At 45.7% G+C, this 16,197-nt stretch overlaps 4 protein-coding genes and 1 long non-coding RNA gene across 12 annotated transcripts in view; 1 reads left to right on the forward strand and 4 right to left on the reverse strand.

Moving 5' to 3' along the window:
- Nucleotides 1-1,220, reverse strand: part of LOC147043078 (rho guanine nucleotide exchange factor TIAM1-like) — a 28,793-nt gene extending 27,573 nt beyond the window's left edge. For 5 of the 8 annotated variants that reach the window (XM_085936158.1, XM_085936166.1, XM_085936165.1 and 2 more), the window contains exons 1-3: nt 1,138-1,220; nt 503-626; nt 66-153 (exon numbers count right to left, since the gene is read on the reverse strand). The gene's annotated coding sequence lies outside the window, so the exon portion shown is untranslated. The remainder of the gene's footprint in view (nt 1-65; nt 154-502; nt 627-1,137) is intronic. The other 3 variants (XM_085936161.1, XM_085936160.1, XM_085936159.1) reach the window with 2 other exon arrangements.
- A 357-nt stretch (nt 1,221-1,577) lies between these two features.
- Nucleotides 1,578-3,470, reverse strand: sod1 (superoxide dismutase 1, soluble). Its single transcript, XM_085936138.1, has 5 exons — nt 3,310-3,470; nt 2,326-2,422; nt 2,182-2,251; nt 1,959-2,076; nt 1,578-1,885 (listed from the first exon to the last, which is right to left on the reverse strand). Exons 1-5 carry the CDS (start codon nt 3,379-3,381, stop codon nt 1,778-1,780), a joined length of 465 nt encoding a protein of 154 aa, XP_085792264.1. The 5' UTR covers nt 3,382-3,470; the 3' UTR covers nt 1,578-1,777.
- Nucleotides 3,471-3,709: 239 nt separating this feature from the next.
- scaf4a (SR-related CTD-associated factor 4a) lies at nt 3,710-9,883 on the reverse strand. The gene is made up of 18 exons (XM_085935177.1): nt 9,640-9,883; nt 8,818-8,901; nt 8,696-8,740; nt 8,462-8,623; nt 8,243-8,366; nt 8,036-8,154; nt 7,812-7,970; nt 7,648-7,727; nt 7,467-7,530; nt 7,146-7,304; nt 7,002-7,075; nt 6,728-6,906; nt 6,560-6,660; nt 6,372-6,485; nt 6,123-6,279; nt 5,945-6,060; nt 5,601-5,871; nt 3,710-5,473 (listed from the first exon to the last, which is right to left on the reverse strand). The coding sequence occupies exons 1-18, from the start codon at nt 9,667-9,669 to the stop codon at nt 4,731-4,733; spliced, it is 2,781 nt and encodes a 926-aa protein (XP_085791303.1). The 5' UTR covers nt 9,670-9,883; the 3' UTR covers nt 3,710-4,730.
- Nucleotides 9,219-13,504, forward strand: LOC147043081 (uncharacterized). Its single transcript, XR_015068605.1, has 3 exons — nt 9,219-9,799; nt 10,987-11,718; nt 12,558-13,504. It is a non-coding gene; the product is annotated as an uncharacterized LOC147043081 (long non-coding RNA).
- Nucleotides 10,010-14,691, reverse strand: LOC147043082 (solute carrier family 22 member 4-like). Its single transcript, XM_085935179.1, has 11 exons — nt 14,095-14,691; nt 13,109-13,291; nt 12,809-12,912; nt 12,589-12,743; nt 12,247-12,418; nt 12,044-12,173; nt 11,837-11,940; nt 11,459-11,673; nt 11,206-11,388; nt 10,953-11,088; nt 10,010-10,667 (listed from the first exon to the last, which is right to left on the reverse strand). Exons 1-11 carry the CDS (start codon nt 14,299-14,301, stop codon nt 10,595-10,597), a joined length of 1,662 nt encoding a protein of 553 aa, XP_085791305.1. The 5' UTR covers nt 14,302-14,691; the 3' UTR covers nt 10,010-10,594.
- Nucleotides 14,692-16,197: the final 1,506 nt, after the last annotated feature.

The raw sequence follows: 16,197 nt of genomic DNA on the forward strand, positions 1-16,197 counted from the left end.
AAAAAAAAAAGTCTTTTTTCACGTAAAATAATACATTTGTCATCATCTTGGAACATTTTTCTTGCCTTAGCACTCCTTTGTAGCAGAAGGAAGTCACAATTCTGCATCAACATATTCCATCCCCGCAAGTCAACAAAGATCATCCAAGTACTTCTAAACATAGAGAAAGTAGATTGATGTCTGGACAATTCCCGTAAAAAAAATAAAAAGGACAGAAAAACAATCATACGAGCATCCACAAGTGAGTCACCTATATGTGTGTGTGTGTGTGTGTGCAGGGCACAGCTGTTCACTGTAATAAGGACCAGAAAATCCAATTCCAGCATTCAAAACATGCAATCATAAAATGGTATTCATATTTCAGTAGCTCCGCACGCTCATCTGACAGCTCTGTGAGTGTGAGATGTTCATGAAATGTTTTCATCTGTGCGCAACAGCCATCAATATTTTATACTAAATAATTGTCATCAATATTTGAGTGTGTGTGTGTATTTGAACTCACCGCATCTCTCTGTTGTTAAGTAAATGCCTTCATGCATTTAGAAAGGGGGGAAAAAAGTCGAGGTTCTCCATGATGTAACAATGAAGCGTCGCTTGGCTGCCGTGAAGGTCAACACCACCACCATCTTGTGGAAAAAATGGTCGAGTGCAACATATTTTGAATTGGACAAAGTTAGAAACACATTATAGCTCAGAAACTAAAATTAATATTAAGTACCCCAAGAAAGGAAAAACATGGAAACTAATGTGGCGGTGACGTTAAAATTAGCTGTCGAATAAACGAGCACCTGTCTCAATGAAAACGCCAAGGTCTGTTAATAAAAAACAAAACTATACAATGGACCCCAGCTACTCAAGGGGAATAAAGACCAGAATCAAATAGAAACAGCAAACTACATTGAGTCTTTTGTGTCAAAATTGTACATTTTACAGTTAACGGGTTTGAACTTACCGCCATCACGGCTAACACTAGCATCGATGTTAGCCAACGAGCTAACAAATATTTCGTTACAATTCGAAGTCATTTTAGGGGAGAAGAGTATAATAAGAACATACGTTTCACTCACTTGCCTAAATTTTTCGTTTTGTGTAATAGTAGTAGTAGTGTGGTTCAATTAAATTTCGACATTTTCTTACCCGGAGGAGGTGATAAGTGATGTTGGCGGGCCGACCGTGAGCGACTGAGCGGTCAACCTATAGGCACTTTCGTTACACTTGACGGTTCCTTTTGTGACGTAAAATTAAAAAACTAAATTTGTCAACTATATTTTTGGGGGGAACAAAAAAAAAAAAACATTAGTCACAGTTTATTAACCTTACTTTATTTATTTTTTTAAAAACGCATCAATGTTGCCCTTCCTACGTTGACTACAATTCGTCTTTTTTGGGAGGGCCATTAAATAAAACTCCACACTTGACACGAAGCACGTATTGCTCAAATAACCCGCTCAAACTGAATAAAATTTGTATGTAATGACTCACCTTGCTCTTTTCTGCAGAAGAGTAATATAATTCACATCAGGTAATCATGTTGATTTTCAAAACCAAACTATAACCTCACAAAATCACACATTAAGAATAAAGATGAAGTCTTTATTTAATCTCTGTTGTCAGTTTACAACATATATGGGTATATATGGGTCCAAGCAGACAAAAATAGCGTAAATGCTGGCTCATTACGTGGTCAAAAAAACAAAACAAAACAAAAACAATTACACCGAGTAGCCAAGTTGGTCTTTAAGTGCTTGAAGCTTCCATATTTTCAGCAGTGCTTCTTTTACTGGGAGATGCCGATGACGCCGCAAGCCAGACGCCCGCCAGCATTGCCCGTTTTAAGGCTCTCGTCATTGCCGCCTTTGCCCAAGTCGTCTGCCTTTTCGTGAATCTGAAAAGCGGGATATTTTCCCGCAAACTCAAATCAAGTTATGCGGAAGACCAAAGAAGGCAATATAACTTACCACCATGGTTCTGCCAATGATCGAGTTTGAGCCGGTGAGGGAGATGACGCTGTCTGTGATGTTGATTTTAGCCACTCTATTAGCATCTGCAGTCACATTACCCAAGTCGCCGACATGCCTGTTGAAGCATTTTAAAAGCAAAACTCTGTGAAAAACTGATTGTCAAGACAGTTAGTAGATGAAATTCTTTCAAACACGACAAATGTGTTCAAAAGAACCATACCTTTCTGCATCGTTGGGACCAGCGTGATTGGTCTTCAGTGGATTAAAATGAGGTCCAGCACTAATACACCCTGTCCAATAAAAACAAGTTATGTCCACCATGTTACATTTAGGACAAGACGAGCTATTGTCCGTTATCACCAACCATTGGTGTTGTCTCCAAAAGTGTGGACGTGGAAGCCGTGCTCGCCTGGCGTGAGGCCTACGATTTCTCCCGTCAGTTTCACTGGGCTGGAATCACTCTGTCGGGTCAAGAACAGCAACAACACATTATCTGTCAAGGCCAGATGACAACTTGCCCCAGTAGACAAAAACCTCCTAGTGAGGAGCATTTACTTTATAGTAAACAAAAACAGGACAAATGCTGATCTAGTCTAACAATTTTTTTGCAATAATAAAGGCAATTTATGTAAAGCATATTTAGGGGGCGGCAGAGCTTAAAATAGCAAAATTGAAAGCACCAATCTTATCCTGTTTAGGTCTATATCAACGAAGCCAATTTATCGACTGTTGTATCGATCCATTCGCTGGTGTGGCTTGTAAACAGGGCAGTTTCGTAAAGTCTGGCCGTGACTCAGCACTTCTGTTCTGCAGGGCCCACTTTAAAATAAAACACTTTAATTTACACAAACTAAAAAAACAAGTGATCATTTGTTTCGGACAAAATTGTGTTTTTAAGCAAGAACGAAACTAAAACGTCCCATTTATGCAACAGGCGATACGCTTTTCAATCAGTCCTGCCCCGTGCAAAGGTTATGACGCATTTGATTTTTTTCAGGAGGAGAAATAACATTTAATGCTAAAAACGCTGCATTAATGACCACCCATTCATTGGAAAGGGTTTGACTGAAAGATAATTGCACATGTACGTAGTGAAATGACGTATTTTTTGCAAGCTAAAGATGAGTACAAATTGAATGAATAAGCAGTAACTTATTGCGTGATAAAACCCGACTTTATTCGTCGAAAAGTGTTCCCACTGTAACTATTTCAGTAGCAAATGTTGGAAGACAAAACAGTGGGGTTAAATTGAAGACTTGAGCTAGCTTAGCACAAGCGCTCCGCCGCACCGCGTACTTAAACAGGACAAAATGCTCTTTTAACTTCCCTTAACTGTGACATAAATTACCTCCTGTTCGAAAAACACCGTGCCGGTGGTTTCACCAGCTCCTTTCAGCACACAAACAGCTTTATGCACCATTTTGTTCGCAGTAGTTTGAAGTCTAGAGATATCCAAGAGTCGTTGCAGCGTCGACTTGACAGACACGACTGACTCTGAGACAACCAATCATTTTAGGAATAGTCCCAAGATGGGCGGGTGCTCGAAGTAGCCAATCAGAGGCAGACCAACACCGCTCTGTTTGATTGGTTGGGTTGTGGATACGTAAGCCCAAACCGGAAGTTATTGATGGAGCGTCAATAATCAGGCATTTGAAAATCTAAACATATTTTCGTTGCTGTATACTGGAATTTTGACAAATGATAAATTAATATCGTGAGGATAGTACCATAGTGACAAACATTCCATATTTGGTACAAAAATAGTTTATTAAAAACACATTTTTGTGGCTGAAATGTTGAACATTTTACATCCATGTCTTTTTTTTTGTAGGGTTAACAAAAGCGTTCACACAGCCAAAGAGATTGAAGCAAATTCCTTCTGGGTCTTTCGGAGCTGTGCTCTTGAGTCGACAAACGAGGAGCATAGTGATGATAACTCTGAGCTAGTGACAGTGAAAAGCATATTTACAGTGGAGAGCCAGAGTTGTCATTTCACTCAGAGTTCCTTCAGGATTCAAATGATTCAAGTAAGGGGGCGGGGCTTACGGCTGTTACAGTAGCTTGTCAATGCAAAACAAACATAAGTGTGAAGCGGGGGGGAAAAAAACATCAGCAACTGCCTACTCTGGAATAACTTGAAAAATGATTGATAGTCTATCGTTTTCACTTACTTTACAGTGTCAATAGTAGGAGGGAGGGTCAAAAGTTAACATACATACTGTACTCTAAACGGATGCCAATTTTTATCATTTACAGCTCAGCAGATTTCTGCAGTCCTTGAAAGCAGACTTACCTGTTTAATTTGCAAAATGGTTTTACTTTGGAAAACAATGGTTGAAAATTTTGCCCATTTTCTGACCTTTTATGAAGTAAATGAGCAAATGAATCAAATTCAATTGTGCGTTGTCTGCACTATCAATTTGAAATATTCTTGAAGTGAAGGAAAGGTTGATTTTTATAATCCGATCCATCGATTAATCTGTTATGAATAGAGCTAGTTGCAGCCCTAACCTAAACCATTTTGAAATAATAAAGCAGATGACTAAAAATACACTTAGAACGGTCCTTTGGGATGGAGTGGCTGCAAAGCATGAAGTTAAAAATAAAAATCTACAGTCTTGATTAAATAGGTAAAAGATGAAAGGAGCACAAGTAAAACAGCCATGCTTGCATTCACACAATGTACAGGAAGGGGAATTATGCAATGTGTTCATGAGGCGCTCAAGTCACAGTTCGTGGAGTCGCAGCTGGAGGGAAACCGGGCGCACACTACGACGCCGCCGCCTTTGACGACTCGGCAGCGGGAGGCGCCGACTCGGCAGTCTTTTGGATTCGTTGGGCTGTTTCCGTGGCGACCGCGTCAAAGGGCCGGAGCTTGTCCATTTTCTCCAGGTCGGCCAAGCGGTCGTCGCGGTCCCACCGGCTGGCCCTCTCGCGCCGCTTGGGCCGCTCGCTTTCTTTGCCTTTTACCTGGGCCTCCTTGCTGCCGTTCTCCCGATCTCGCCAGTCTCTATTCCATCCACTACCATCCAGTCTGTCCCTCGTGTCCGGGCGGTCTCCGCCAAACGGGCGCCTCGCCGCGCCGCCAAACCCTCGCTCGCTGTCTGGCTCCGCCTCCCTAAAGCCCGGGCGCTCGCCCCGGAAAGGGCGGCTGTCCTCGTCCTCACGCGGGGCTCCGGGTCTGATGAACGGGGGCAAAGGGGGACCTTGAGGGGGTGGAGCCTGAGGAGGCAGACCTTGAAGTGGGGGACCTTGAGGGGGCGGACCGTGAGGCGGGAAGGGTGGTCTCATGCTGTGGGGCATCCCGAAGGCTCCTTTAGGCGGGGGAGCATCGTGGCGCATGAGGGGTGGGTGGGACCCCCTGGGAATCATTTGAGGTGGGACGGGCGGTGGCGGGAAGCGCAGAGGAGGACCCGGTGGGCGTTGAAGCGGGATCATACCGGGCCGGGCCCCCAGCAAACCGCCTGTCGGGGGCTGGATGCCGGCAGCTGGGGGTGCGCCTGCCTGATTACCTGCCGACAAAAACACATTTTAAGTATCAGGTTACAAAATTCCCGCCACTTTCAATATTGGAAACTTCCCATGGAAAAGAACGGGCTTGGTAAACATCCAAGAACAAGAAAGAAAACAGTAACTAACACATGGCTCCCATCTGGTTGTTGAAGAAATGGGGAGCGTCCGGGACCTCCTCGTGTTTTCTGCTGAGCATGTCGTCCCCTTTGGAGGGCGGCGGCATGGAGAGAGGCATGGGACCCGGTGGGGGGAAACCTGGAGGCATCTGCATGGGGTTGAAGCCTGGTCTCATGAACGGTGGCGGGGGCATGCCCGGCGGGAAGGAAGGCGGCGGCATGCTCATGTTGGCAGGGAAGCCGGGTGGCGGCACCGAGCTCATGCCGAGCATCGGGGGAACCTGAAGAAAATAAGTCAGCCGTCATTGAACCTTTCGACAGATTTGTATCCAACTTGCTAGACAGACAGGTCACCTGTGTAGGAGGAAGAGGAGCCATCAAGTGGGCGTCCTCGGGCTGCTGCGACTCAGCACCACCATTGTGGGTGGGCACCTGTGGGTTCTCCAGAGCTTTCCTGGCAGTAATCCAGTCTGGAAGAGTAAGATTCATGAATGCGCGTTAAAAGCGGAGTTGGGTGGCATTTGTATGCTACCTGGCGCTAACGTGTCCCCATCCAGGATTCCTCCTTCCTTGAGCTCCTCAAGCTGCTCCTCCCTGACTTTGGACCAAGGCACGTAGGTGACGCCTAGCTCCACGTCCCAGAACTGCTTCAAATCAGCCTTGATGCCTTTGTTCAGAGCCCACGCTATCTGTTGCCAGGAGAGAGAGGGGGGGCGATAAGCATTCTGAAAAGCGTGTGGTTATCTGCTTCACAGGACACTCAAGCAATTGTGTTTTTCACCTTGATTGCTTTTTGGTTGACTTTGAAGGAGCCTCGACTGAGCTTCTGCAGAGCCCTGAAGGCATCCTGCCTGTGGACCATGACGATGTAGGCGCAGCCCCGCGGAGGGATCATCTATACAAAAACACGCCACATTGAGATTTCCACCACTTACGGTGCCTCGGTAGAACATCCGCAGTCCTACTCACGTTTATGGACTCGATCTGTCCGAACTCCTCCAGCAAGTTGGCCACATCCTGCTGCTGAGTCCTCTTGTCCAGCTGGCCCACCCATAAAGTCGTACTGCAGACTGAAGGGCGGAAACTCAAGTCCACCGCGCAAGTTGGGAGAGTGCACGCAAAGGGATTGCTACTCACTGCTCAGCATCTCGTTTTTGGGCGGCGGGAGACCTTTTTGTCGCCGCTCCCGCTCCCGTTCCCGTTCCCGGCGCTCCTGCGAGCGCGGGGAATGGTGGCGTCGATCGCGGGAGCGCGAGCGCCGGTGACGGGAGCGGCGTGTGCGGGAGTTGGACCGCGATCGCCTTCTCTTCGGGGACCTGGTTTAAAAAAAAAAATGAAATTAGCTTAGCGACACACACAAAATTAAAGAAGAGTCTGAAAGCAAATTCCTGCAGATCCTCCAGTAGCTTACCTGGAGCCTGATCGTGACGTGTGACCATGTCTGCCGTCCCTCATGGAGGAACGCTCGGCATTGACTGTCGAATCCTAAGAATGGCAGCAAGAAGACGTGGTTTTGTTTGGTTGCCAACACTTCTCCTAACCTCCTCAGTGTTACCTGCTGTTGCTGGGTCGAGTGAGGAGGTGGATAACCTCCAGGGAAGCCAGGGAAGGGCTGACCCGGAGCAACTTGGCCCATCTGAGGTATCATTCCCTGGAAGCTTTGTCCTGGCATTAGACCGTAAGCCGGGAGCTGGCCATTAGGGGGGAGAGGACCCTACAGAGGAGAATGAATGACATTCTCTCATTGTAGTATTTGCAAGTTTGTTCCCAACATATGATCCCTGACTATTTTGTAATGATTTTAGCACCTATAGAGGGCGCCATTATTTTATGCTCAACTGGTTTCTTGCTTTAGAAATCAAAGCGTAGGATAAACCTGTTGAGAGAAGTCCTGAGTCATGTTCATCATGGGCGGCTGGAAGGCTGGAGGCTGCTGCATGCTGTCGTTATGGCAACAACAATGACATTAGCATCAGCTTTCTTAATTTCATCTTTATTCTTTACCTGACAGCAAACATGCTTTGGAGTATGGGGATCAATAATTCAAAAGGTCTTACAAGGAGGACTGCGGGCCGTCATCCTTGGCGTCCTCTGGGGCTTCAGGTTCGTCGTCGTAGTCGAAACGATCTAACAACGTCTACGGCGAAGGGTAGTTTGATTCGTAACACGTTTAGCGACTGTTGCGAAGGGTGCAATCGCAGCTGTGAAGCGCGAGGCCAACCTTGTCGAACGCCGCTTTCTGCTGGGCGGCCTGGGTAGCATGCGACAGGGCGGTGCTGAAAACCGGGGCGACACTCGGGGCGGGTGGAGCCTGGGGGCCGGCTTCCGCTTGGACGGGTTGCTGATGCTGCTGCTGGAAGTTCTGAAGCATCTGCTGCAGCTAATGCAATCGACAAAATACATTGAGTTCGCAAGCAATATTTAAAAGGCCAACATCTACTGTACCTGCTGATTCTGCGTGGACTGGAAGAGCTGCGCCACAGCGGTGAAGGGGTCCTGATTTTGCAGCGGCGCCGCGGCAGAGTTCACCACGTGGTCTTTGGTCGGGCTCAACGGGGAGGAACCTGCGGAAAAACGTCAGCATCATCCGAATGGCGATTAGCTCCTTGCTTCTCAGCAAGACAATGACGGACGCGTGCGGCGGACAATCACCCGGATCTTCGGCGCAAGTCGCGCCGCTGCTGCCGCCGGCGGCCATGTCCAGGAGGGGTTGAATAACGTTGCTCTTGAACACGCCGTTCTTCTGCCATAGGTTCAGCACACGTACCAGCTTACTCTGTAAACACCACGTAGAAACCCATGTCGTCAAGAAAGCTAAAGATTCTGCTTTTCGTCCTGTTTTGCTGCCGTTTTCGTGGACTGTGTTCTTACTCTGTCCTCCAGGGGGCAAAGGCAGAGGTTCTCGAAGGTGGCCACAATGTTTTTGGTGAAGCGGGGTCCAAAAACATCCTTGTCTGCGCCAAACTGGTGTCGTGACTGGCGGACGATGGAGTCCACCACATACAGGCCCGCCACCTTGTACTCGGACTTACACTGCACATAAAAAAAAAAAAAGATGGTGATGATATTGTTTAAATCTGCAATATTTACATTTGAAGATCTTACCTTTTTAATGAACTTCTCCACAATCTGCACCACATGCTTGTAGAGCTGATCAAAAAAAAGACATGTTTCAACATTTGATCATCCATAATAAACACATTGTACTTATGACAATAAGTCCTTACTTTCATAGCCTTGATGGCCGACTTGGTGATAGAGATCATCTTGGCGCGAGAAATCGGCGGCTTAGAGTCCATCAAGGAGAACAACTACACAAGACAATTTTTGTTTTTAAACATTTCATCGGAAGCAAAACATAATTTGTAGTGTTAGCGTGAAGCTTTTGATCGGAAAACTACCCTTCTCGCATTGCAAACTGCTCAGCTTACTTCTGATCTGGTTTTGGACTGTTTACATTCGCAATGGGATCTCAAAGACTTTTCTATTTAATTTCAGACTCAGTCACGAGGTTTACACTGAATACACGCTGGCCTTGCCCCGACATAATTTGACCGGTGATAGGGGCAAGCGTTTCCGCGGCGAATAACGGAACAGCCCCGCCTCTCAACACATTGGAGCTGGTTAACGTGACAACAAAGGTGGTGGACAAGCTTGTGTTCGTGTTCCACGAACATAATGTGAGATTAAACAACATCTCCCTGCTTACTACATCACAGATGACTCGTGATCTTCACTCTAATCACACCATGATAATCACAAAGTGAAGATGATGCACGTTGTAGCTGAACATTTGCTCATGCGAGCTAACTTGCTCTGAGGCAATGTTGCCGAACTGGCCCAGTGTTAGCACGCTAAACGCAATTCTTTCGATTAGATTTTCTAAATGACGTTTCAAAATATACAACTGTATAAGGACACAAATGCTAACGAGTCCAGAGGGCTCAACGGCCACAAGCGAGGCCCTCACGACGGGCCAAACACGGCTCCTCCGCCGGACCTTCAAGCGGCTAAACCGCTTTCAAAGTGCGCCAGGAAGGCACCCTTACCTCCTGGTTGAAGGCGTTGACGGCGTCCATGGTGGTCCAGAGCCCCCCGCCACAGAGGTCTCCCCTGTTCGCACCTGCTGCCCAAGACGTTTATTCCAGCGAGGGTTGGAACAACATGTCCGCCGCTCGTAGCTAAGCGGCTAGCCGAGCTTCGGAGCAGGTTAGCTTCGCGTCGGGGTCGGCGGGCATAGCAAAGCATGCCGGGAAGTCCATGCTGTTGTTCCATTGATGACCAATAAGTGTCAGTGTTGCTTCCTTAATTCCGTCAATCCGTTCTGGCCCACCAACGATTATAATTATTATAATTATAATTAATTATAATTTAGCCTTTTCTAACAATATGCCTTATGTAAGGAAAAACTACAGCACATTTCAAGGTAAACAAAAATGCTTCTCTTTATTGTCACATCAAACGCAACTGAGTCACATTGAGTATATCTGTACACTGGGTGCCTGCAGGTTTCCAGTTTATAAAAGGATTGTATTTAGCGTTTAAGGCTCTCAGCACCTGAGAAAAACAAATCCATTCTGGTTGAGTTTTTAGAATGGTTTGAATTGGAAAATTACATTCAAATATATAAAATTACACATGTCCAGAAAGGTAAAAAAAAAAAAAACACAACACAAGTCCTTTCATACAGTATGATAGCATAACAGTAACAAATATATTATAGGACGGTCAATTGTTGTGCGCATTTGAGCGTGAGATCAAGCCTCACCGTGCTATATTGTGCTCACAAAGTATCAACAAATGTAAACAGCAGCACTTTAATTCAATGATATTATTTCAGAAATGACACTAAAAAAAGTACCCTGATATGATTATTCCAAGGAAAATATCAGAAAAGGAAACATGATATATTATAACATTGTGTTTTTTTTTTTTCAATATCATCAGCCCTGTAAACATTTGTAACAACTTTTAAACAACTATTTTATTACATACGACTTTTTTTTAGGATTTGGTATTTTCCATAAGAACCACTGCCACAGGGGTCTCAGCTTTTGGCAAGCACGGGCACTTGATGCTGGGAAAAAGGAGGAAAATTGTTAGTTAAACAATTGTTTACATCTAAACCTTTTGGGCTATGTCTGGTAACATGGACAGACCGATTTATTGTAATGTAATAAGTGTAACAGAGATGGGCTTATATCACAAACAATATCGTAAAAAGTCTAGTACATCATCCACTTCTACTGAACTCATTTAATTCATCAAATTAGACCAAAGTGGCTTTTTAAAAGTCTTAAAATTGGCCTGGTCTATTTCAAATGTCCATCTAGATTGTCATTGATGGCGATCATTAACTTACTTCTTTCTCTTGTGCATATGTTGGATGGATTCAGGCAGAGGTTTTCCGAAACTCTCTGGTAGGAGGATGGTGGCAAACGCAGCCAAAACAGCCAGACTGCCGAGTATGATGTAAGGTAGGAATGGCGAGTAGGACCCTGTTTTCAGATGACACTTGACATCAGTGTAAAAAACATACTAGTCCTTAAATGACCACAGAATGGTGGCTTCATCCGTATGATGGCTGACTTTTTTTTTTTTTAATTGTCACTCACTGAGCTCTAGTAGGTATGGCGTGATGCAGCTTCCCAGCCGAGCTATCGTATTGCACAGGCCGGCCGCGGTGTTTCGCAGCGCCGTCGGGTACAGCTCGGTAGTATAGGCAAACATCAGGCCGAAACCAGTGGTGATGGCATATTTTCCCAGCATTTCCAGAGTGAGCGACAGACCAGAGTAACCTGTCGGACCGGCAAAGAGATTACTCGATGTCCGGGTGCTCAATTCATGGGTTTAGAAAATTCCAGCCACCTTCAGGCACTAACTGTATGAAGTAGAGCGGCACGGCGGCCAGCGCCAGGGAGCCGATGACGGACATCCGGCGCGACACGTAGCGCAGAGCGAGCCAGCTGGACACGTAAGCCGGCAGCTCCACGGCCCCTGAGATGAAGCAGCTGACGTATGCGTTGGCGTGGAACTGTGTCGTGTTGAAGGAGATGCCGTAGTAGCCCGCCGACATGGTGAACCTGGCAGAGGAGAGCACCGAGTGACAACGTAGACCGTTAGCTGAGGTAGCTAGCTGCCGCCTGGTTCGCCGCCCTATGGTTCTTTCGGGCCTTGGTGTGATTTTTCTCCAGCTATTAACGTGTGACAACAAGAGCCACTGCGTACAGATTATGGTGTACTCACGCCACATAGCAGAGAATCATTGTCATGAATCCGATTTCCAGATTGCCCACCAGGTCTAGAATACTGTGCGGTTCTTTGGGCTTCGGCTCTGTGGGCTTGCTCACCTACATCAAACCGCAACAGCATCATCAACGAAATATTCAGTTTTTTATTTGTAATTCTGCTGAGTATTTTGTCACCCCAAAATTAAAAACAATGGGCACTCACAATTAAGTAGTCTTCAAAGATGACTTCGGGTGCTTGCACTTTGTTCATCTTGGCCGCCTTCCTCACGATGGCCTCGGCTTCTTTCACTCGGCCCTGGCACAGGAGCCAGCGAGGAGACTCCGGGATGAACCTGCAGCTCACAAAACCCAAACTCAAACCCAATGGAGTAGAACCACAACTCAATCAGAAAGCAAAGAACTGACCACCAGAAGGGGAAAAAAACTAGGCAGGGTAGAGATAAGGCCAGCAAGAGAGACTTCCAATCCCTCAAGAAGTAAGCGCACACGGGCAGGATCATGTAGCCGACAGCAAAACCAAAACAGGTTCCCAGTGACGAGTATAGCAGACGTACGTTGCCCGTCAGGATCTCTGCGCCTGCATGCAGAAACATGTAAAGGGAAACTAAAAATGTGCTGTGTGGACATAAATTCTGACATTTGAAACCATTGTGTTGATAATCATGCAAGGCGGTTTGTCTTCTAAACAGACGCTAATGACTCGCAATTGTCCGTAGGTCTGAATGTGAGCTTGTCTGTAAGACATACCCAGAACTAACGCCGACATGTAGTTGGACATCTGTCCCAGGCCGTTGATGACAAGCAGGACAGTGAACATGGACCAGGACACGGAGAAGACCTGAATGAAGCTGAAGATGGTTTGAAGAGCCAAAGTAGCAAAAAGGATGGGCTTCCTTCCTAATCTGTTGAGGAGACACATGATGTCTGGAATGTACAACACAAAATAAAGCTTAACCGCCTGCAGTACTTGTCTGAGAGTTGCCCCGCAAAGAAGGAGCCGCACAGGATGCCCACAAAGAAGATCGTGGTGGTGAACGGCTTCTTCCATTGGTCGTTGCACACCAGGTCAAACTGAAAGATGCGAATGTGAGTTGGGATGTCATCTTTACAAGCATAATGATGCATGTTAGCATTATATGTTAGCATTGTAGAATAATGGGTCTATCTGGAGTAGACCCATAAAAAAATTCTCAACAGATCATGGCAAACCATTTTAGTTTTGGTCATTCCTTGTAGGCTGCACCTTGACAGTGACACACACAATCACCTCAGTAACGATAGTGGACTGGTAGACATCCTTGCTGTAGATCCAGCCGTCCTTGCACGTCTCCTCCTCCAGGGTCGTGAGGTTGACATCCCTTTCAGGACTATAGCCCTGGTCAGACAGGTTCCGAACCAGGTCAAGGCGGTACCTGCTGCAGCTGCTCCGCACCTCTTTGCCGTTTATCACCTGCGGGGTGGGAAAAAAACAAGAGTGTATAGCAAACACATGCATCCTGGTGGAATTTATTAATTGGTGATTAAATGTAGTTGAAAATGAGACAATTTACATTGTTGCCTTTACACAATTCACTTTTAATTCATTTAAGAGTATTGACATTGTATTAGTGTGTGTCTCTAATTCTGTGTTTATTATGTTTTGAGAAATTAGAAACGGCTCATAATAGACCAGTAATAAAGGCAGTACTGATCGTTTGGATGAAACATTTGCATTTTTACTCTTGCATTCGATCCTCTGAATTCGATTATGCTGGAGCAACATGCAAATGACTTTCAGATGTGAGAGTCTATTGAGGTTCTCTTGCATATCAAAACTTGACGGGAAATGAATGCCATGTGTCTCGTTAAGCTCATTATTGTACACACTTTCAAGCAGAGGGCGCTGCAAACCACGTTTTACTTCACTTTGTAAAGTTGAATACAAATACAAACTTGTTTAGTTAGCATCAACTCGATGAACCTGATTGCAAGTCTTGCGCCAGACAATGTTCCAGCTTTTGGCGCACGCGTACACGCGTAAACCTCCACCCAACCTCTTAAGAAAAACCTAGTATTTACGTATTTTCCGCGCGAAGACGCCCTGATGCGCCGTTTTGGTTGTTTTCTGATAAATGTCACACTATTTCACAGAATTCGGCAACAATCGGCGCTGTTTTTCTGCCACTGAAATTACTTTTAAGTGCTGGAAAGATCGGGAGAATTCAGGGAGAATTGTTCCGGGAAGAGGTAACCGGCCGCCACTAGTGTACTCACCCGCAACGGGATGACGGCATTGCGCCAGTTCTCCGTCAGGTTGACATCGGGCACTCGGCAATGGTGCGCTGGTGTGTCGACCAGAAAGACGAGCGTAAAGGCGCCGAAGCCGTTGGGCACGATGCTGACGCACAGGAGGAAGAAAACGACCTGTTGGAAGCGTCCGAACTGCCCCAGGAAGGCGACGCTCTCCGGGTAGGTCTTCATGGCCAGTGACAAATATTTGTTTTTCAGTTTAAGCGGTCGAGAATAAGCAATCCATCTCGCTTTGGATGCATTTGCATAAAAATGTCAGCTAATTCTCTCTCAGCGCCCGTCCGCCAGCTCAATAGCCACCGCCCTGCCTCCCCGTTGCCCGCCTGCCTGCAGGAACCCCCGCCCGCGGTTCATCCGAGAAAGCTTGTCAATCACGAGAGGACACACGAACTCACGCCTCAGTCCAAGTTCTGTGAGTTTCCTGTTTCTTAAGTGCTGACAAGAAAGAAAGATGCTAAGTGGATCACGTGACTGCCTGGAACACGCCCAAAAGTCAACAACAACAATCGAAAGATGGGAGGGGATTGTCTCATGTTCTTGCGGTACACAAGGAGGAAGAGGAGGAAGAGGACGAAGCTCGTCAGATGTGGTTGTTGTGTGGCCGCAGGCGCGTCTGCTGGGATGTGAGGCTTTCAAATACACGCAACAGTGTGGGCCATTTCATCATCTCAGCAGTTCAGTCAAGGCGCTCAATTGTATGAGGAAAGTTGTGTTGGAGAATGATGGAGAAAATTTATGATTTCTGACTCCCTGCAAGCGGCTACTTGATGATAGATAAATGTTAGGAGCGAAGCTCACGAAAACATCGTGTGGCGTTCATGTGCATTGCAAGAAAGCAAGTGATTAGAACATCATGTCAAAGTGATGAGATGCGCAAGGAAGTAGGTACTCGGTACATTTTAGATAAATACGGGAGGGAATAACTAAAAGTAAATGTAAAAACAAACCACCAAATCGTGATGCGTTTATGTGGAGTGAATAATTTCAGACTTCCCCTGAAGGCAACATCCAAGATAGTTTATTGGAAAAACAAGCTGTCAAAAAACTGCGAGACGTTCAAGTACGTTGAAGAGTAAGTTACTTAAAGAACTCTGGGGAAACATATTTCAGTCTGCAAGTAACCACCTAGCTGTAATAACAAACTTACAAACATTGTGGGACATTCACGTACATGCAACTGTGTAGGTCATTTCATCATCCTCCCCTCAGTAGGTCTGCCAAAGCGCCACTCAGTGATACCAAAGGAGGGCGATATTGCTCAGCATTTTTACCTCATAATGAAGTCGTGACATACCTGTTCAAGTATCGTGTGTGTCATTTTTTCATCCTCTCAGCAATTTTGTCATAGTGATCAGATTTGTGGGAATAAACTGACGAGTCTAATAAAGAGACAATGAGATTGTCGTGATTTGTTAATCATTTTCGGTTTTGGTTGTACGTATTTGGCATCTGCAAATAAAAACATGTAGCTCCGGGCTGATCCTGGTTGACCACACAGCGGCGCCAGAAAGCCATGTAAATAGCACTGAACCGGTTTATTACTACTTTTATTTGATCAAGTTGTATACAATGACAATTGAATTAAACAAAATGAGAAAAAAGCTACAAAGTCACACGTGGTGGACTTGACATAGTCAACATGCCCCCAAAACCACAAACGTCCTTCAAGGCCACAGAAGGGGGGGGGGGGGGGGGGGGGTTGCATGAAATTATAAATCTACACCCAAATCGATTCAGACACAAGTCACTGGCATATTAAGAAAATATCCTAAATATTACTGTGATGCACACTTTCTTTGCAGCTCTACATAAAATTGCTCACGTTCATGCAAAATTCCTGTGATGCATTGGTTAATGAGATTAAAATTACCGCCTCACCGTGTCTTGCCACCATTTTCTGCTACGTATCCTCAAAAGAGATGAAAATAACGAATTGCAAATTAGCTGAACCAAAGTGGGAGCCTTGTGTGTGTGCACTTTTCAAAAGGCATGAATTTAGGTCATTGAACTCTATTACTTTAATACTAGATGTCGCTAAATCACTGAATAATTCACACTGACCGTTAA

Source organism: Syngnathus leptorhynchus, chromosome 17 (assembly GCF_054491065.1).
Source record: "Syngnathus leptorhynchus isolate UIUO chromosome 17, UIUO_Slep, whole genome shotgun sequence".
Taxonomy (NCBI): domain Eukaryota; kingdom Metazoa; phylum Chordata; class Actinopteri; order Syngnathiformes; family Syngnathidae; genus Syngnathus; species Syngnathus leptorhynchus.

What these genes read in the sequence shown, in the direction of transcription:
- sod1 (XM_085936138.1), bottom strand. Translation starts at nt 3,381, where the DNA reads ATGGTGCATAAAGCTGTTTGTGTGCTGAAAGGAGCTGGTGAAACCACC. An exon ending in GGTCCCAACGATGCAGAAAG is followed by an intron (nt 2,077 to 2,181) that starts GTATGGTTCTTT and finishes ATGCTTCAACAG; the next exon opens with GCATGTCGGCGACTTGGGTA. An exon ending in TCATTGGCAGAACCATGGTG is followed by an intron (nt 1,886 to 1,958) that starts GTAAGTTATATT and finishes CCCGCTTTTCAG; the next exon opens with ATTCACGAAAAGGCAGACGA.
- scaf4a (XM_085935177.1), bottom strand. Translation starts at nt 9,669, where the DNA reads ATGGACGCCGTCAACGCCTTCAACCAGGAG. An exon ending in TGGGGACACGTTAGCGCCAG is followed by an intron (nt 6,061 to 6,122) that starts GTAGCATACAAA and finishes TTACTCTTCCAG; the next exon opens with ACTGGATTACTGCCAGGAAA. An exon ending in CAACCAGATGGGAGCCATGT is followed by an intron (nt 5,474 to 5,600) that starts GTTAGTTACTGT and finishes TTTTGTCGGCAG; the next exon opens with GTAATCAGGCAGGCGCACCC.
- LOC147043082 (XM_085935179.1), bottom strand. Translation starts at nt 14,301, where the DNA reads ATGAAGACCTACCCGGAGAGCGTCGCCTTCCTGGGGCAGTTCGGACGC. An exon ending in GTTTTTTTCCCCTTCTGGTG is followed by an intron (nt 12,174 to 12,246) that starts GTCAGTTCTTTG and finishes TGTGAGCTGCAG; the next exon opens with GTTCATCCCGGAGTCTCCTC. An exon ending in CATACAGTTAGTGCCTGAAG is followed by an intron (nt 11,389 to 11,458) that starts GTGGCTGGAATT and finishes CCGGTCCGACAG; the next exon opens with GTTACTCTGGTCTGTCGCTC.